The sequence below is a fragment of the Centruroides sculpturatus genome, unplaced genomic scaffold (assembly GCF_000671375.1).
Source record: "Centruroides sculpturatus isolate CEXI.00-Female unplaced genomic scaffold, Cexi_2.0 scaffold2248, whole genome shotgun sequence".
In the NCBI taxonomy this organism is placed as follows: Eukaryota; Metazoa; Arthropoda; class Arachnida; order Scorpiones; family Buthidae; genus Centruroides; species Centruroides sculpturatus.
This window is the reverse complement of record NW_019386608.1, coordinates 16,401-38,610: the sequence shown is the minus strand read 5'-3', so window position 1 is coordinate 38,610 and position 22,210 is coordinate 16,401. Positions and strand designations below refer to the sequence as shown.

Genomic DNA, 22,210 nt, shown 5'->3' with positions numbered 1-22,210 from the left:
AAAAAAAAAAAAAGAAATACATGTCATCTAGTTTTTATCTCTATAACATAACATTAGAATCAAATAAGTTATCATTATTCACTGGCTGCACCTTTTCATAGCATCAGTTCCATGTCTTAATAAAGAATATAACCTTTTATCTAAGGTTTCACTGCAAAACACCACCATGCAAATGTCACTGACTTGAAAGTAATCACCAAATAGTCAATAGTTTTTTAATCAAAATTTAACTGAAAATAGAAATAGTATTGGTATATAATCTAAATATATAAAATTACTTGGACTGACTGACTGACTGAATGAGTGATTGACTGATTGATTCATCATTGCCCAGAGCAAACTGCTGAACCTAAAGAGGTGAAATTTTGTACATAGTTAGGGTACTTCATGAAAATGCACACTAAGAAGGGATTTTTGGAAATTTCCCCACGGGGGATAGGGAGAGGTTTAAGGCTTAACCTGAAGAATGGCTTCTACTGTACTATTTTAAATGTGATTTTTTTGTTTTCAACTACATTTAGTTTTCATTGAGTACTTCAGTGTATTAAATTGATAACATTTCAGACATTGTTATAAATATTTTTATGTATTTTGATTTTTTAACCAAATGTTTAAACTGTTTTAAATTCGAATTTGTTATTGCATATTGGTTTGATTATAGAACGATTGTAAATGTTCCAGAAAATTGATCAAATTGAAAATAGTTCATTTGATTCTCAGCAATTCTCATCATTCTTAGCAATTACTATGATTGTTGAAATACTGAATATAAATGGGGTTTGCTTGCAAAATCCATGCATGAAAAGTCATGGGTAACAGCTAGTTAATATATATATGGATTTGCACATAAATACCTTTATGAAAATTTTGCTGTTTAGACTAGCACTGTTGCTATACTTAAAACTCATCATTTTAGGTAACTCATCATCATCTCATTCAACATTCAGTCAAGTTTGTGGGACTCTACTATAGTTTCTTCATCAGTAATAGCTAGATCAATATCCCAGATATTGGTAGCATCGTGTTTTTGAATCGATTCTGAAAGGGAAATGCTCATACCCTCTGTCTTCATTTATTAATAGTGACTTTACTGGTTCAAAGTTCATTATTTAGATGACAAAGTTAGAAACTCCTTATTCTCACAAACTAAGTTTTAATTCACCATTTATCAGCCTGGAACTAAAGCTAACAAAAAACAATAAAAGATGAGGATCAGGCCTGGACTTCAGAAATGGGCAGAAATAACTCAAATGGATTAGTCAAAACAATGTTTAGTGCAACAGAAGTCTAAAAATAAATCACTACGTATCAACAGAAACAAGAATTTATTGAAAATGTTATGAATGAACTACGTACAGAGGTATTAAAAAAAAAAAACACAAAAATACATTAGTGATGATAAACCACACAAAAGTTATAAAAACCAAAGTTATAATTAGTCCAAATCAAAGACAAAACTAAAACTAATTTTCACAAAACTATCCCAATAATTGGGGAACTTAATCTAACTTACAATTAATTCTTCACAAGAATCAACAAGATAATTCAGTACCAGATTACTTACAAAAAAAAGAAAGATTCTTATGATCTAAACTGTCTAACTATTACACCAAAATTTTCAGAAATCATTTCATCGATAGAACTCATTTCTCACCTTGCTTGCTCTCAAGAGCTTCATCTCTGTCTTCAGATTCACTAGGGTTTTTATGTCTTGGGTATGATGTCACAATTGAACATACTATTTTCTCTCATTTACATACGTACATACTAACAATATAATTTCTTTTTTTTTCATAATAGTTATTCCAATCTTTTCAAAAAGATTTTCTGATTTTTCTAAAGTCAGTAACAAGGGAGAATTTCCTAACTCCAATTGGAGATCACTTAATCTAAGATGTCATTGAGATTGGTGACATACATTGGCTTCACAAGTGTGTCACTCATGTTGACATTAAGGGTTTTACTTTTGAATTTTGTGTAGGGAATGTGTAAAGTTTTTGTCCTTTAAACAAAATAAATGATAATGATAACTAAATAAAATCTTGAAAATGAATATAATGTTCAGACTTGACTCCTTACGAGCTCCTCTCTTTGCATTCAGAAGATAGGTTTGTGCCTGCATCTCTATTTATGGGCTATTTCATGTATTGTTTAGCTAAAATTACCTGTTTCTCCATCTTCAGCATTTTGAAGGCATCTTTCTAATGATAAGGATCCATGGGCAATAATGGAAAAATCTGGTATATACATAGCATATCTATCAGCAAAGTTATGACACCACATTTTACATTAGAGCCACTGCTATATCTCTGGTAAATGTGTCAGTAAGCATAAAAGGGGTATAAGAGTACAGAAGTGAAGTACTGTCTTAGCAAGATCAACAGTTTCTGAAGGTTTTTAAGTTGATTAGAACAATGTGAAAATTAATACCTACACTTTTCAATTCAGTTACTTTATTCTTAGCAGAAAATGTTTTAATTAGATGTAATACAGCATGTAGTTTACCATCAGTCCAAATTTCAGATGCTTGGAATTATAAAAATACATAGAGAAAAAATCAAATATTTAATACTAATTAAAACTTTATAAACTAATTATTAAATATATATAAATATATAAATGTGAATCCAATATATTTTTAAATTTAATATCTGTTCTATGTAATCAAATTCTTTTGTTCTTTTTTAAATGCTCTTGTAAAGCATGAATGTAACAAGAAAAAGGACTTATTAAATATTTTGAATTTTTGCATCATTGGTTATGTGAAACTTATCAAACTACTTATTCTTTCTAACAAGTTTACAGAATATTAATGTTATATAAGTTCATAGTTTAATTCTGAGATAAAGTTTTCATTTATTCATCCATAGATGCAACAACTCATCAGTAGTTTTTCTATACTTATCAAATAAGAGAGATACCAATAAGAAATTAAACTATAAACAATATTGATGCCCATTAAATTCTGTGAAAGTATCACTAGAGGGCACTGTATGTAAATGTGACAAGGATTTTGTATAATAGTGATATTCATTTTCTAATAAAAATTTTCTTGTATTAAAGTTTTGAAAACTTGAGATCATAAAAAATGTAATTTTGAATATTTTATTGTTAGTTTCATGTAAGTATTCTTTTATTTTGCTGTCATGCACTTTTCAAAAATTTGGAAGTCTTTATTGAACTATATAAAACAACTATATATAGTTTGATAATTTTTCCGTTTTAATGCATATAATTCATTATTATTAATGAATTGAATGAAATTAATGAAATTGAAGAAGCTCTATAAATATTTTTAGTAAAATTACTTTTTTTATTCACAAAATAATTTTTAAGCATATATATGATTACAAATTATTGTTTTAATTATGCAACTTAGCATTGAAAACTTAAAAATATAGAGTAATCTAATCTAATAAAGCATTTTTAAATAATATAAACAATCATTTCTCTGTAAAACATCCATTTGTTTAATTGATACTACATTGATAATTCAAATTCTCAAAAATCTTAAATAATTACAAATATTGATTAGATAACTATGATTAATTGCTCAATTGATGCTTAATTTTTCTCAGAATTCTATAAAAAATATTTATTTAATCAAGCAATAAACACATCTTGAGTTTGTTTCTATTATTATTGACGTCAGAAAACTTAAGTAAACTTAATTTAAAAATAATTTGAGAATTATTAATTAATCTTTAAATCTTTTCACTTCACAAGATGTGAAGTGAAAAGATTCACTTATAAAAAAAAATGACAAAACAATAAATATTGTTAGAAATTTATGATTATTTATAATTAAACTGTTTGCTTTAATAGAACTAATAGAATTTAGTAAATAACATGAAAATTTTCCAATTCCTCTTAAAAAGCTAGAGTTTGTGTTGAGTCATTTGCAAAACAAAAAGACTTCTAGTCTAGATAAAATAAAAAATGAAATGATAAGATTTCTTTCTAGAGATACTTTGATGGACAGTACAGTGGTACCATGTACAGTACAGTACCTCAGTTTTCGTTGACTTCAGTTATCGTCAGTTTTGGTTTTCGTCTATTTTTTGTGCAAAAAATTTGTCTCAGTTTTCATCGGTTGCCTCAGATTTCATCAGTGTGCCCATGTGACCTTGCTGTTAATTTTGCAAAAACAAAGGGCAATCCACATGTTTTCCTATTCAGTGTAGCATTGTTTTTTATTGTGTTGTTTCTCGTTTCATTGCTGCTTTGTGAGCATTACACCATGCATCTAGCCCAGGGGTGGCCAACAGTTTTTGCCCCGGGCCGAATTAGAAAGAAAACTTTTTTCACAGGCCAAAACCAGAGGCTGCCCTAGGAAGATTTTAAGGTGGTGCGAGATCTCATTGTGGTGTCACCCCGTAGAGACTAAATTGTAGATAGAGATTAGATACAATATTTTAAACAAAATTTAGTTATAAATGACATTGTGACAAGTTTATAGATGGCGTTTGATCTTATTTTAAATATACGGATAGCAACTTATACACGTTTGTAATCGTTTTCCAAGTTTAATTGAAACTGTAGTAAAAATATATTTTATAAATGACAGCTTCGACAAGTAATGTAAGTTTAAAGGTGAAGTATTTTTGTGTAAAATACAGTTTAAAATTAATTTAATTTTCATGTAATATTGTAGAAATCGAAAACGAAAAAACTACCTCCACAGATAATTCAGAATGAGACGAGTGATCAAGATACAACGACAGTAAGTTACCTTTAATATGTTGATTAAGAATAACTTTAATAACACCGTTAGGAAAGAACATGGTTATACTTATGTGCTTGCATGGTTTGGTTATGATAACTAATCCCAATTAAAAATATTCTGTCAACTTTTAACTTTGAATATCCCTTTTGATTTACAACAATTGGGTTTTCACCTTTAGGAAGTTCAGTGAGTTGGTAAGATGTGAACTTTAAATGAAGAATTTCCCACCTATCCAGAATTGAGACCTTCCTGTGCCAGCAAAAAAAAAGTCAAAGGAATCATACCTGTATATGTGACTTTTTTCAAAATATTTGCTTCCAAAGATTAGTTTTTACTGTGTACTTATTCTCCGTGTTGGTCAGTATTGCTTGCATTGACCGATGCTCCATGTGTCGTTGCCTGCTTTGGTGCAAGCAATAGTGAACACCACCTTTGCACCTGTAGTTGTAGTGGGGTGTGGGAGCAAGCCTTACACCCCACTACAACTACATAACATCAAGTACTCTACAAGTGGGTTACTTAAAGCCAGCATATTTGTTTTGTTAAATAGTTAAACATGATTGTCTTAGTGGAGTTATTTTATAAATACAGTAGAGCGTCGATTATCCAATTCAATTGGGGACTGGGGTTGTTCGGAAGATCGATATTTCGGATAACCGATTATGTATGAAAAAATATATTAATTTATCCCATCTTGGCATTTTTCTCCGTTGGGTGTCGCTTCTCGTTGAATTTTCGTCGATGTTAAGCCTAACGAAGACTATTGTATCGTTAAAAATTATTTTTTTATTTTGTACGAACAAAATGAATATATTGATAAATATAAAAACAATAAAAAATTATACTTCAGAAGTTAATTTAGTATCAAAANTATATGTTTTTATCAAAGCAAGAATTGGCATTTAGAGGGCATATGGAATATATTGGATCTAATAACAGAGGTAATTATATTGAACTTGTTTATTTATTAAGTACATCAGCTAAATAATCTATTAAAAATACATTTAAAGAAAGAATTAACTGATTGCCCTGGAAGTCGGCTTCTTATAGAAACACAGCTTCCCTATCATCAAATGTCATGGCATGCCACTGATGTGTACCATTATCTCTCTGAACTGTTCAAATGGTTATACTTATGACAAAAGTATAACCATTTGAACAAGATAAGTACAAACAATTTCTTGACAGTTAACAGCAATAATGCCATCTAATATGAAATAGAGGAAACAGTAACTTTATGCCACTGCAAAAATGTTAAAAAGGTTGTATGTCCAATCCAGGACATCTGGTCACTTAATGTGTATAACTGTTACATATCACTCAAAAACCTAATAGTAAGAAAACAACAATATAATAACAAAAAGATCAACAAAATCTATATATATATAAATGAGGATGTTTGTTTTTTCGCTATACCCTCCTAGGCTGTTCAATCAATTGCTACAAAACTCAGCAGTTACATTCACATATTTCTTACATACATACTTCACATACATAGCTTAGATAATGTTGTACTGTGACAATGATATAGTGCAAAATAGATGTGCTACATCATTACTGAGACAGTTAGTATATAGCATTTGCCTGTATGAAATCAAAAGTGTTACCCTGTGAAAAGTCTATAATTATTTAATTTTTCACATCTAACAACTTGAGTATTTTCATTTCTAAATTGTAATAAGTGCCCTCCAGTAACTGAGTGGATAAATCCACCAAAAACACTGGTAGTTAGTTAGTCATGGGTTTGAGCATCACTAACAGGCTGGCCATGTGGAGTTTTCCAGGTTTTCTTCACATTAGTAATATCTAAATAGGGTCCAGCTTCTCATAAGTCTTCCTGGGATGCATCCTCTCAGCAAATTGCTCACATCATGTTGCCATAACCAAATCAACCAAACTAATTCTAACAAACAATTGTTTATTGTTACATCATCACAATGCCGGGTTGCAATTTTTCATCACAATGTTCTCAGTTCTTTTAGTGGTGTCTTGCCCCTGTACATCATACTTTCCCTGTTAGCAATAGAGTTATGCCCGTTATCTATCTAGCTCTGTTCAGAGGAAACTTTTGAATTGAAGTAACATGGCTTTCAGTCCAAACTGGAAGTTCATATATAGTTAATTGGTGCCTCCAGCTCCTAAGCTTTCCATTTCTGGTCTTAACTTTCATTTATCTAACTCCATTCTAGAGATTAAGGAAGGACAGACAGATGGATGCCAGTAGGAATTTATGTGTCTGCAATTTTAAAATTGCAGCCCAATTACAAATAATAAAAACATTTTTTCTGTGTATTTTTTTACTTATTTTATCCTATTTATATTATGTTTTTATTATTTGCATGTATTCTTCCTGATATAAATATCTATTAACCTGATTTTTTGATTAATGCCAAACAATTACCAGATTAAATTAGGATATAATGGATGCCTGTATACAGTATATATAGACAATGCTGGTGTACCAGCTGAAAACAGCTGAATTCCCTTTGAGGGTGTTACAGGCCATGGATGCTAAAGTCATCCTATTCCAATCAGCACCATGCATAACCAGTATGATCATATCTAAATTAATAGTTCTGGAAGCAAAGATCAGACAGTGGTCAGAGTAGCATAACTGCTAACACATCTGCATGGCAAGCAGGAATTGCAGGTTTGAGTCCTGCTCTAAACCAATTCTTTTCTTCCAGAACCTTCTAATTTAATTATAATTAGGCTATCCTGACCACTGTCCAGTTTAATTATTATATATATATTTTTAATTAGAAAGTAATTTATCATGTTTATGGTAAGAATAAAGTTTTAATATAACTTGCATTACTTTGGAAATTATAATTGTGTATTGAAAATGAAGAACAAAAATGTAACACCTTACCCCTGCTTAATTCTTGTCATGTAAGTCATTTAGTATTTGGGGTGGAAAATTGATTGTAGGCTAATAATCACTTATTTTATTATTGTTATTTATGCATATGGATATTATTAATAGATTAGTACTATCATATAAAATCATTACAATGCTTATTTTGTTTAATGTTTAATCAAAATTTTTATGTTTTGATTAATCATTCTGTATGTTTATGTCATAACTTATATGTTTTGATGAAATAATTCTTGAGTAGACACTAAATGATGCATTTAATATCAAGCAGAAATTACAATTTTGGATTGCCAACTTTGTAATAATGTAGATTTTAATGTAACTATTTTATGTTTACACACTAAACAATGAATGCTTTTCTAATTGCTGATTGGGGATGACTAACAACAGTATGTTTATACAAATTTAAAACTTACATAATAATGTAACCCTTTTGTTCAAATTATTTTTTTTATCATATTTTAAATCTATAGAACTTAATAGTTTCTCAAAAATATATCATAAGCTAATTTTTGGCTTAATCTTACATCTCTATTGGCTTATGATATATCTTATAGCTAACGTCAAAATTGAATCACCATTAATCAGCATGAATGTGACATTAGAAATGAATCCTTCATTATCAATCACAAAAGATTACAATAGCAAAACAGCATATATTTAATGAAAACAAAAGCACTTTCCCTCAGTTAAACAAGTTTTATCAATTAAACAGAATAAAGATATAATACAAAAGAGCAGAATTTAAATTCAAATTATATTCATATTCATATATAATATTTTTATATTAATGTAAGTAAAAGTAGAATTTATTAGATTTAAATAATATTAATTAATGTAAAATCTCAATAAGTAAGAAACAATTTTTGTTTGTTACTTACTATAGTTAATTCATTATAAACATCTTATTGTAAAATACATTGCCACTCTATTACAAATGTTCAAATAACTCTGCTTTAAAAGTTGTCTAAACAACCTATAAAATGATAAAAAATATTACAATAATTTCCTGTATATTGCTACCTTGAGTCTCAAAATCAAAAACTAGGGTATATATACTGTATTTTATTTTTTTAAATGTATTCTAAAATAATAACAAATAATTAGATTTGGTCAATATTCAGATGTTTCTGAAAATATTTACATGGTATTTTTAAATGATTTTCTTAATATTAAACATTTTCAGACAATTTAAATTCTAACAATCTTATTACTTAGAAACATATATAAATCTGCATCTGCAAAGAACATTGAGGAAAAATAAATATGATAAGGTATTGAACAATAACTGAATGAAATCAAAAATTCTAAATTTGATGTAACCTAAATAATATGACACTTACACTCACTTGAGTTTATAAACATCAATTTAAAGTGCAATTAAGTCGTGTCATAGAGCTTGACTATCAAGTTTAGCCCAGGTTCAGTGGGAACGCAAAACAGGTCAATGTTCGTTAAATGGGATAAAGAGTGACGTGGATAACCGATTCACATATTCTATAAAACTACGCAAAATGTTTCCTATCCAAGAAAAAGAGCAAAGATCTTAAAAAAAATATGTATTATACAACTGTATATGAAGAAACGAATAGTTTAACCAATAAATACCAAAGCTAATTATTCAATACGAAATTTTAAAACATACATCTCATTCATATAAGATATGATTTGTACAGAAGAAAAAAATGCAAGAAATTTATTGATATAATAAACTGGCGGTTCCCAACGTTTTTGAATCTTCATCATACTTAAACAGTCATGCAAAGCTTGCGGTACACTATTATTAAATATTTCTGGACTGCCGGCAGATCAATCACAGAACTCTATTTTTTTTTTTTATAATTTAGTGTACAAATTCCCAAGATATAGTCGATAACACACAGTAGTACATTTTGTTATATTTTTTTACAAATTTTAAAATGTTTTGCTTTAATTTTTTTACTCGTTTTAGTCGTCGCACGTTTGTCTACGTTTAATGGCATTTTAGAATGGATTTAGTGTCGTAAAGCAATTCTAAATGTAGATGTTAATTGAAATTTAGGGTATTTTTCCCACTCGTAAATTTATGAAAATAACATTTTGATTTAATTTTTCCTTCAAATTTTATCAATTAATTTAACAAAAACAATACAATTATCTGTACTTACTCAATTGAATTCTGCGAAAAGTATTCGTCTGCGGGATATTCTTTGATCCATTTACCGTTTTCGATTACTGTGGACGTCAAAATATTAAAAACTAAATCATCGTCTACCTTATAAGTGATCGGGGTTAGGCCTAGTGTAGAACACGTTTTGTCGTCTGCACTAATCTCGACGATCGAATCTTCTTCTAAACTTAATTTCCAATGAACAGAACTTCTAGAATTGCAATTAATAAAATGTAAAGATATAACGTAAAGTGCCATATACGATATATATGGCACTTCGCAAGACATTTTCATCAACTTTATTCAATAACAATTCAAATAACGACAACTAATAGCAGACAAGACTATTTATGGAAATAGCCACTAGGGACGCTTTTCCAATTATTAAAAAAATGTTTTGTTTTATTTTATTTTTTTTATTTATAAATTTAAATTGTTTATTATACTATTATTACAATAAATTATATATTTGTATATTTTTAATTATTAATCTATTTCGATATGAAGTATTTTTTTTTCTTTCCATCCGGTAGGCAACAAGAGGGCCCTTTTTTTCTCTCTTTCTGTGCCGTGGGCACTAAGAGGGTCTCCATTAGCAAGCTCATTATGGGTTCGGTCAGGCCCACATTGAGGCGGCCGGATGGTGAGGGACGGGGCCCGACATATCCAAACAGACAACCCCGAAAAATTTCTGGGATTTATCGACCTGTGTGGATTCGAACCCGAGTCCCTCAGAGCGGTAGCTGCCACCTTGACCGTCTAAGCCAGTGATGGGCAAACTTTTTATAAAGAGCGGGCCAAAGGAAAAGAAGAAAACTTTAGCCGGGCCAATATAATGGTAACCTAGCGCTGCATCTGAAAATCCAGGTGGTGCTATAAAAACATGTGCAGGCCGTCTGCCATATTTCTTTTTCTCTCTTTCGGCTACGCTACGCACGACGAGTGGATGTTCTGTACCGAAGCATACTTGTAACCGATCGAGCTTTTACTCAATAAGTGTAAAACAAAATTTTGTACATGATTGTAAATAAACTTTCATGGTGAGATATAAAGCTTCGGTTATTTTATATAATCAACGAACACTCAAGTTAAGTGGTGCATCAACCACCACAGCCTGTATTCTTTTTTACTCGTCAGATTAGGAATAATGTCGCGCGGGCCGGATAGAACATTTCAGGGGGCCGCATCTGGCCCGCGGGCCGTAGTTTGCCCATCACTGGTCTAAGCTAACACCTAAACATTAGGATGACCAGACGTCCCCGATTTCAGGGGACTGTCCCCTGTTTTGTCTGTTTTTAATATTTGTTTGTAGATTCAATCTTCGAATAGAGCAATTTTAACACCCCAATTTAGTAGCATCGATTTATACATCAATCAATAAATAAATTTTAAAAATTCACGACAGTTCAATCAGCCAAAGCCTCACCTACCACTTGGCATTTGTCGGCGTATCAGCATTGATACACGTACCACAGTTTGAAAAACACCGCATTAGACAATCAATGTTCAAGATTAATATTTTACATACATACAAGGTACAGTACGTAAATAATTACGTACTGTACCTTCTATGTAATATTAATCTTCAACATTGATTGACACACATTACACATTGATGAAACACATTATAAAGTAATTGGTTTCCGTGTGAAAACCGGATAGGCACATAGCAAAAGTGTGTGCCTTCTACTCCGAGGAATCCGGAATCGAGTCAGGATCGGATTTTTAGAAATTTTTCAGTGGTCTGGTTTGGATATATCAGATTCCGCCTCATTACTAATATGACCGAACTCAATAGGCATTTTAAAAATCCTTTTATTGCTCAGGTGGTAGAATGAACTAATTAACCCCCTTTTGCCTTAAATTATGATAATGTGAGCTGTTTGAAAAATAAAAAATAGAGTCGACCTCGAGTGCATAATGACTCGCTACCACGCCATCATTTGAAAATTTCCTATATATAATAATGCCGATTTGTCAGTAATAAATGTATAAATTTTTGTTCAGAAATTTATAGATCGAACGCGTTTAAGAAATGTTCGAAAATAAACGGTTACAACTGATATGAACAAATCGGGGATGCCCGTAGGGCGGTCGAGCGAGAGAAGCGGAGGCCTCTAGAAATTAAATAAATAAAAACTTTTTAAAATTATTTAGGATATTTTATAATAATAAATAATTACATAAAATATTACAAATTTATAATATTTTAAACAAAATTTAGTTATAAATGACATTGTGACAAGTTTATAGATGGCGTTTGATCTTATTTTAAATATACGGATAGCAACTTATACACGTTTGTAATCGTTTTCCAAGTTTAATTGAAACTGTAGTAAAAATATATTTTATAAATGACAGCTTCGACAAGTAATGTAAGTTTAAAGGTGAAGTATTTTTGTGTAAAATACAGTTTAAAATTAATTTAATTTTCATGTAATATTGTAGAAATCGAAAACGAAAAAACTACCTCCACAGATAATTCAGAATGAGACGAGTGATCAAGATACAACGACAGTAAGTTACCTTTAATATGTTGATTAAGAATAACTTTAATAACACCGTTAGGAAAGAACATGGTTATACTTATGTGCTTGCATGGTTTGGTTATGATAACTAATCCCAATTAAAAATATTCTGTCAACTTTTAACTTTGAATATCCCTTTTGATTTACAACAATTGGGTTTTCACCTTTAGGAAGTTCAGTGAGTTGGTAAGATGTGAACTTTAAATGAAGAATTTCCCACCTATCCAGAATTGAGACCTTCCTGTGCCAGCAAAAAAAAAGTCAAAGGAATCATACCTGTATATGTGACTTTTTTCAAAATATTTGCTTCCAAAGATTAGTTTTTACTGTGTACTTATTCTCCGTGTTGGTCAGTATTGCTTGCATTGACCGATGCTCCATGTGTCGTTGCCTGCTTTGGTGCAAGCAATAGTGAACACCACCTTTGCACCTGTAGTTGTAGTGGGGTGTGGGAGCAAGCCTTACACCCCACTACAACTACATAACATCAAGTACTCTACAAGTGGGTTACTTAAAGCCAGCATATTTGTTTTGTTAAATAGTTAAACATGATTGTCTTAGTGGAGTTATTTTATAAATACAGTAGAGCGTCGATTATCCAATTCAATTGGGGACTGGGGTTGTTCGGAAGATCGATATTTCGGATAACCGATTATGTATGAAAAAATATATTAATTTATCCCATCTTGGCATTTTTCTCCGTTGGGTGTCGCTTCTCGTTGAATTTTCGTCGATGTTAAGCCTAACGAAGACTATTGTATCGTTAAAAATTATTTTTTTATTTTGTACGAACAAAATGAATATATTGATAAATATAAAAACAATAAAAAATTATACTTCAGAAGTTAATTTAGTATCAAAAACGTAAAATATTTGAGTGGTCAAAAGATTGCAGCGCCACAGCACTGGTGAAAATTTAAATTTGCCGACTGGAATTCTTTCGGATGATTGGCTTTCGGATAATCGACGCTCTACTGTATAAGTTTCATAACTCATATTTACAAAATATCTGAATGTAGATCATTAACAATCAATCTTTGCCTCATAAAAGAATTCAATCATTCAATATTAAATAAGCTGAATAAGTTATGAAACTTATTCTAGTTTCACTAGACTTAAATTATATACAGTTAATTTGATGTTCACCATAATTTGAAGTATCTGAAGTAAAATTATAAAAGATTTTGATTTTATTCTAATGTTATCAGATGCATTTTAGAATAAAATAAAACTGATGCTTTAGGAAAGTGGTTCTTTTCTGTTAATGCCAGTTGCAACATTAGTCCGATGTGCGATACCGTCGCCCACATTCCTCCACTGAGACTAACATGTTTAACTAGTTAGCCAAAGTGACTGTGCCAGCTTTGAGTAGCCCATTGTTCATAGTCATTGTCACTTGATGTTATCTAGTTTTAGGGGGTATGGGGCTCTCCCATATGGGCACTGAGGTGCTTGCTATTGCTTGCATCAAAGTGCAAGTAGGCAGTATACTGATATATGTTAAATACTAACCTTTGGAGGTGAATATCTTGTGAAGGGTCAACAATTCTGAGGTGATGTGAAATCTCTCATTCAGAGCTTGAATCTTACCTGTTGCTGTACATATTGGCTGGCATTAAGAGAAAAATACCAGAAAGTTTTAGATACGAATCAATCTTTACCTAATAATAATTATACTATTAGTTACATTTACCATATTTATTTCAATTTACTCAACCACGTTTTTTTTTTGTTTGTTTTTGAAAAATAGACAACTTGAGACAATTTTATATCAATAAACTATTTGTGTAGTAAATATTGAACAAATTTTCAAATAAAATCAAGTAAAGTATTATTGTCTTCAGTGGTGGATTCTTCTGAATCAACTTGGATTTGATGTTCACATCTTCCTTCCTGTACTCATCCTTAATGCTGTTTAAAGCATCAATGTAACCTTTCTTGAAAGCCTGCTGCACATTTTCTGGGATCTTCATCTAAGTACTTAGGACGGGTGGCCAACAGTTTTTGCCCCCAGGCCAAATTAGAAAGAAAACTTTTTCCATGGGCCAAACCAGAGGCTGCCCTAGGAAGATTTTGAGGTCGTGCGAGATCTCATTGTGATGTCACCCCGTAGAGACTAAATTGTAGATAGAGATTAGATACATTTTTCACATCATCATTCTTTATCAACATTCTACACTGTACTTACGAGATTTGTAATGGAGGGTTAACTCTAAACGCACAGTGAGTTGTTGAAACTTTTTTTTTTGTTTTTTAGGTGTCAGAATTTTTCATCGAGCTATTTGGACTTGAGTAGCCAATATTGAAAGATTGATCATGGGCCACATAAATTCATTAGACGGGCCGTATGTTGGCCATGCCTGACTTAGGATGTTACTGTAACAGACTAGAAATTGAACTAAGTTGACCTCAAATATTTACTACTACAATGGAACCTCACTTAATGAGCATAATTCGTTCCAGAATCTTGCTCTTAATGTGAAACACTTGTTAAGTGAAACAATTTTTCCCATATAAATGAATGTAATATACAGTAATGCATTCCATGCTGAAAATACTCAAATATTTTATGTATAACATGTATTCAAAGAAAATTATACTGTATTTAATTATAGCCTTTACATAGCCCAAGAATTTGACATATTGTTTGGCATGTTTATTATATAATGGGCTATGATTGTTGATGTTTATATGTAATATGTCTGAACACAAGTTTGGAAAAATATGTGATTACTAGTGACACTAAGGGTCGAGTTATAAACTCTGTAATGTAACCGTATGGTCATACCGTATTCGGTAAGAAAAGTTGGGTCAACCAAACTTACGGTAGGGATATGGCGAATTTACGAACTGTGCATGAACTAAGTCAGTCACTATACAATCATAAGTTGTGCTGGAAGCAACAAATTGGTTGAAATGTATCTTTTGACTGACAATGCTACTTCTGAACAATATAAAATTTTAAGATAAGAATTACTTTGATCATAAAAAAATAGAAAAATGATAAAATGAATAAATAATTATAGTGTTAGATCTGGCAACATCAGCCAATGATTTTGCACATTCTCACAATGAACTGCTTCGTAAGCTGTAAAAAAAGTTTGTTCCTTAAAGGATAAGGAAACGGCTTTTGGTATTTTATAACTATTGTTATAGATATCCAGTGTAGCAAACATTTACGGATACGTTATGAAGTTTATAACTCGACCCTAAGATGCTAATGGAACAAGTGCTAAATACAGACTGATGGAGTATGTGCACAATCCAGGACTGCCCTTCTCCTTATCACTCGTTATGCAATATGTCACTTGTTAAGCGAGGCATTTTTTTCACAAATTTGTTTTGCTCGTTAAGCGAGGTTCCACTGTATAAACATTGGTCTAATGAAATCATTAAAATGATGAAATGGAATTAGTGACTTTAATGATAGATAAATAAGATGCATGGCACTAGATGTTGCTAATTTTGACACATTACATCAAATCTAAGATGCAAACTATTTTCAGATAAGCTAAAACCTGATAATAAGTGCATCAACATTTGAGTACTATATAATGTCTTACAGAATAACAATAATTATTTAAATATAAGATAACTTTTGACTGATTTGATTAAAATATTTAAAGTATAAGAAATGCTTTCTTTAGATATGAATATCCTTAAGTTTTTATTTGATATTTATTCATGTGTAGCCATTAATTTTTTTTAATGCTCTAGCCCTTCTAACTTCTGCTTGATATTTGTGTTACCATTCTATTTAATGTGACTTTAATAAGATCCTATTGTACATGGCATATGATTAATAAATTATTAACAAAATAAAAATATAACAATTACAAAAGAGTATAAAAATGTAAAAAAATTACTGTATCTTTAATAAGTTACTTTATATAGAATGGTAACACTAATGTTAAAATGTGTATCCATTGTAAAATGCTAATAAGAGTTAAAAATTTATATAATCATCAAATATTAATTTGTTATATAATATATTTATCATCAATATTTAATGTTTTGAAATTAAACTATTAAATGTCTAATATAAATCAAGAATTTCCATTTTATTTTCCCTTCCCTCCCTACTACTACTGAATGCAATTGACTTTGAGAATGACATATTTTTTGAGTTTTATGTTATTTTTTGCCCACCAGTGAACAAGTGGTCTTCATTCCCTGAACACTGGGAGTTCAGTCGTGGATTCGCACCTTGCTTGGATGGGCTGGCCATGTGGAGTTTTCTGGGTTTTTCCACATCTGTAATGCCAAATTAGGGTCCAGTTTCCCTTAATTAAAAAGACCTCCTGAAAGGCATCCCCCTAGGCAGATCGCCCAAGTGTTGCATTGCCATAACTAAACAAACATTATGATATTTTTACTTATTGCATAATTTTGTTATATTTAGGTTAAATCAAGATTATACAGTACAGTAGTCACCACTGAACTTAGACTAGACTGCAGTTAACATGTCATCCAATAAATAGGTTTAAAAAAAGTAGCTTTGATTCATTGCATGAATGTTTATATAATTTAGAACAAATATACAGTAATTAATCTTTATTTTTGCTAAATATGAACTTGATATCTTGCAGGTTTAACAAGATTGAGTCAGTCAAACTTGAGTCACAGGCATCAAAAGACAGACTGCTGCATCACTCCTATAAATGAACATAGATTGCATATTTTATATTTTATTGCATCACCTTTTGCAGGCAAAACACCTTCCATACGTTTTGGCATGCTGTTGACTAGGTGTTCATATTCATCTGCCATCCAGATAGTTAGTTAGTATGGTATCTTTTAGTCCTTCAATGTCCAAGGGTGTTTTTTTTGCAAACATCTCTTCATAATGTTCCACACATTCTCAATTGGTGAAAGATCTGGGCTGTTGGATGTCCAAGGAAGAACTTCTATGTTCTTTTATGCAAGCCACTGTTTTTTTTTTCTGCTTGTATGACATGTGGCACCATCCTGCTGGAAAATGCAGGTTCCTATTTGGATATAGCTTTGCTATGGACAGAAGTAAACACTGTTTTAGAATGTTAATGTATTGCTCTGAAGTAAGTGTTCTATCAACAAATGTCAACTGACCCATACCACTGGCACTCATACATCCTCAAACCATGATGCTGGCAGGAAACTTCACTGAGTGGTTTAACAACAATGGATCATTAGCTTCATTAGCAGATCGAATGACATGTTTGCTTTTGTCTGTTGCTGATAATTCAAAGTTTGATTTATCAGACCACAGAATTTCATGCCATTTTTGTTGAGACCAGGAAAGATGTTCTTTGGTGACTGTACCCATTTCTTTTGATGTGCTGTTAACAAAGGTTTTTCACATGCTGCATAGAACTGGAATGCATTTCTTGCAGTCTCCTGCATGTTGTCAAAACAGATACAACTGGAAAGAATGTATCTGTATTGAATGATACAACTGGAAAGAATGTATCATTCAATATCTGTGGCACAGCAGTTGTTTTTTTACGATTCTTTTAAAACTCCTATCATCAACTTTTGAAATTTTTCACTTATGTCCAGCAGCTTTGATAGGTATAACATGGCCATGGTTAGTGTAATAAACAATAATCTGGTGTACTGTTGTCTTGCTTAGCATTAGCTCTTTTCTAATAGCTCTCTCAGACATGCCACAACTTTGTTCAGCAATGATAGCATTCCTTAAATCTTCTGAAACAGCTTTTCTGCTGGTCATTGTAGACAAAAAGGAAAAGGTGTTTGTAAATAAAGTAAAAAAGCACCTTATATCATTCACAGGATTACTGCAGGCTAAAGTGAGGCTAAAATAATCAGTTGTTTCAGAAATACTGCAATTGTAACATTATTTAAATGCAAATTATCAGCTGGTCTATGTTCATTGACATGGGTGATGCAGCAGTCTGTTTTTTGATGCCTGTAACTCAAGTTTGACTGGCTCTAAACTTGCAAGATATCAAGTTCATATTTAGCAAAAATAAAGATTAATTACTGTATATTTGTTTTAAATTAAGTAAAAGGTTCGTGCAATGAATCAAAGCTACTTTTTTTAAACCTATTTATTGGATGACATGTTAAATGCAGCCTGGTCTAAGTTCAATGGTGACTACTGTAATTTACTGAAATATGGAAAATAATTTATAATATTTTAAAACTTAATTTCTTATTTAGGATTTTGAAACTGAACTGCTTTGGTGTATTGAACAGTTACAGATTTCTTTATCATCAGATAAATTGAATTCAAGGCAAAGTAATTAGTAAATCTTATTTAAAGTTATGAAATTTTATTAAAAATTTATTTTAAATAAATATCATAACCTCAATGCAGCTGAAGATTCAATGAAAATACTGAAAGTTCTTAGGAACCCAAAGGCTCCACATGTAAAGAAAAGACAGGTTATGAGGCAAGCATTTGGAGATTATCGAAGTAAAATGAAAAGTGAAGAGAAGCAGTTTAAGTTAGGTAAATATTACTTTTTATATCAGTTCATAAACTTTTACATAAAAGGCAAAAATGCTAAACTTCTACAAGACTTTTTGTTCAAGAAAAATGCCTTTGACAAACTACATCACAGGCTTTTTTTAAGATAGCTGAGGGAGTTAAGGTCATCAGTCTACTGTTCTAGCAATCTGGATTGAATCCAGGGTGAGCAATCTCAAATTTTTCATGGGTGGTCACTAGTCAGACCCCCATCCCCCACCATCTGGTTGACCCCATAATGAGCATGGAAAAAAGGCTTAATGCTATATGGTAGAGTCAAAATGAAGGAAAAAATATCTGTTTTATAGAGTAAAATAAAATATTTAAGTATTTGAAAAATTTAAAAAAAAAAAAAAAAAACATTGACTGTTCTTATAACATTTCTAAATATTGAAAAGATACACTCAATATATGAAAGAAATAAACTGGTTATCATATTAAAACATTTTAAAGAAAACTCATGAAATTAGACAATTGATCACCCAGATTCTCATGATTGACTCTAAGCATTGAAGAAAAATAAAATAATTAATCAAATCGAAGACAAATCTGCCCAAAAGGGACAACCATTTATTTTGCATTCCAGACTTTACATATACACATTCATGGCGACAGGCCTTCCTTTTTAGGCTTCATGCTGCCAGAGGTAAAAAAAAGCCTTTAAAAAACAAAAACACCCAATTAAAAGGAATCAGTGACATGCAGATGTCTTTACTCTTCATCCATCTAGCCAATGGGGTGGTTCTGCTTTATATCTACTAGAATAGGCGTGGGAATATGTCGATTTTTTGAAGCTGCCCTCTGGCGATGGTATATTTTAAAATTTCTTTTTGTTGATTTTTCTGTCCGATGGCGAGATTGTCTCACCATATGATGAAAAAAGTTGAAAATCTTTCTTTTTTACTAAAGAAGATTCTTTAGTAAAAAAGCTGTTACTAAAGAATCTTTAGTAACAACTTTTTTTATATATTTACTTTATTATTTAACTGATGAACATCGTTAAAGATGATCAAAAACATTTTTACAATATTAAATTATTTGCTGGAATATTTAAAAAGATGGTAATTTGTTTAATTCTTTCTAGTTCCAGTATAAGTTAATATCTTTATCTTTAGTAACTTTTCTTCTTTATGTAAATTTCCATTATAAAAGTTCCCTTTTGTGGTGTAAGACATTTTCCAGACATTGCAACAGTTAATTTAAAATATAACAACAATAATTATAAGTTTGTGTAGATGTGCCTTCACTTTAGTCTGGCATAACACTTGGCATCACTATCAGCCAAGCACACACGACAAATGATTAGTTATTCTGGGGCCAATGGCATTACCCAGAACCCCTAGTACTACTACTCAGAAAGGCTGTTTGATCATCCAATATATTAACATAGACTTATACTTACCAGAGACTTTATGTTATGAATACAAAACATAAGACATGTAAAGTTCATTTTTAATGTATAATTTGAATATCATTTACATAATAAACAGGTAAGAGTATAAATTAGAAATAATATTTAGTGTACAAATGTGTGTGTACAGTTTTTTGAGAACTTTGTACACACACATCTGTTTGTTAAAAAAATAATTATTGCACCCCTGCATGTTTTCCTAGTTTTATTAGAATAAGATATCTATAAAAGGATCTTAGAATGTATTTGATGATACACAATTATATTTCAAACAAAATAGAAGTAAAATAACATACATACTTACTGCTAATCTGATAATATAATGTATACATTGTAATTATAAATTTGTTGTTAGTTTACAATGTAATACTGTTAATTTTGTTTCATTAACATTATTTTTAATACTATAGGGTGATCAGAAAATGTCTGGCCAAAATTTAAAGAGGGTTAGAGGGGATAAATATAAAAGAATTCGTAGTACAATGCTTGTCTGGAAACAGCGCATGAAAGTCCTGGAGAGTAAAGAAAGTGTAAAGAGACACAAACAAATGTAACAAGCCATTCATTAAATTGACGTGTCACACAAATGCTTGAAAGAGCGACCACCAACCATAATACAAGCTACACATCGCCGCCACATGGAATGGCATACATTAGCATAAACACCAGCCATGTCCTGCACATCGCCAGCAGCAACAGCCAATCTAGCAACGAGATAGACATTGGAGTCCACGGATATCGTAGATGATGCTTTTCAAGTGACCCCACAGAAAGAAATCCAAGCAGGACAGATCTAGTGATTGTGGCGGCCAGGGAACAGGTCCACCTCGACCAATCCACTGGTGTCGATAAGTAGCATCCAGGTAATTCCTGACATCACAGCTAAAATGTGCTGGCACTCCATTATGCTGGAACCAGATACGTCTCCAGACGCACTGAGACACAACGGCCAGCAGTTCGGGCAAGACCCGTTGCAAGATTATGGGGTATTTCAGGCCATCCAAGTGGTGAGGTAGGATGTATGGCCCAATCATGTATTCATGCACCATATCCGCCCACACATTGACACTAAATCTCTGCTGATAAGCATGAGGTCTTGTCACATGCAGATTGTCATATTTCCAAACATGAGCATTGTGACTGTTAAATACACCCTCTCGAGTGAACATTGCCTCATCTGTTAACATGTATGAAGGGAAGTTGGGCTGTACAGCAGCCTGTTGCAAATTGTGAAAAGTTTACATGGAGAGGAAAATCTGCCTGTATCAATGCCTGCACTCTTTGTAAATGATATGGGTGCATACCTTCGGCATGCAAAATCTCCCATACAAGCAACTGTCTCACACCCAGTCTACGGGAAACAGCTCTTGTGCTTGTGGAAGGATTGTGCTCAACTTCACGTACGATGACTTCTTCCACTCACACTGTTCTTGCTGAGCGAGGCCTGCCCACATCATGTCTGCTGGCATTGAAGGACCCACTTTCACAAAGCTGTCTGTGCACTTGCTTGAAAATTTGATGATTCTGTATTTTTCTGTTGGGAAATCATTCTCTGTACAATGTGCAGCTCTCCCATTTTCATTCGCAGCTCCATATGTCAGATGGATATCTGCTAGTTCAGCATTCGTGAAGCGCTTCATGCTGTATGAAATCACAGCAGGGAATGACAGCTTTCTGCATTGCCAGCTTGTTTCGACTGCCCTACACAGGGCCCTCTGCCACCTTCATGCAGCATTTCCAGACAAGCATTGTACTGCAAATCCTTTTATATTCATCCTTTCTAACCCAGACATTTTCCTATCACCCTGTATATTGTTTATTTGTGAGTACAATTCCCACAAGTTTTAATACAATGATGATTTTTTTTCAGATAAGAGCAAAATGAAAATTTCTGCGTGTAAAGATGAATTGGGATCAAAATTTTTAAGAAAGCATGTAAAAAAATCTGAAGAAGAGACTTCATCATATTTCAAATTTAATTTTCCTACACCTAATAATGAATCTAACTTTTTAAATTTTGAATAAAAATTTATTTAAATTACTGTA

At 31.6% G+C, this 22,210-nt stretch overlaps 1 protein-coding gene across 1 annotated transcript; it reads left to right on the top strand.

Annotated features, from left to right (window-relative positions):
* The first annotated feature begins 11,810 nt into the window (after nucleotides 1–11,810).
* LOC111615410 (UPF0488 protein CG14286-like) lies at nucleotides 11,811–22,210 on the top strand. Its single transcript, XM_023356825.1, has 5 exons — nucleotides 11,811–12,128; nucleotides 12,202–12,270; nucleotides 18,444–18,522; nucleotides 18,601–18,735; nucleotides 22,035–22,210. The coding sequence occupies exons 1-5, from the start codon at nucleotides 12,108–12,110 to the stop codon at nucleotides 22,187–22,189; spliced, it is 459 nt and encodes a 152-aa protein (XP_023212593.1). The 5' UTR covers nucleotides 11,811–12,107; the 3' UTR covers nucleotides 22,190–22,210.

Excerpts from the sequence above, each read along its gene's own strand:
- LOC111615410 (XM_023356825.1), top strand. The coding sequence starts at position 12,108 with ATGACAGCTTCGACAAGTAAT. Across the intron at positions 18,523-18,600 it reads TAAATTGAATTCAAGGCAAA|CTGAAGATTCAATGAAAATA; the intron begins GTAATTAGTAAA and ends ACCTCAATGCAG. Across the intron at positions 18,736-22,034 it reads AGAGAAGCAGTTTAAGTTAG|ATAAGAGCAAAATGAAAATT; the intron begins GTAAATATTACT and ends ATTTTTTTTCAG.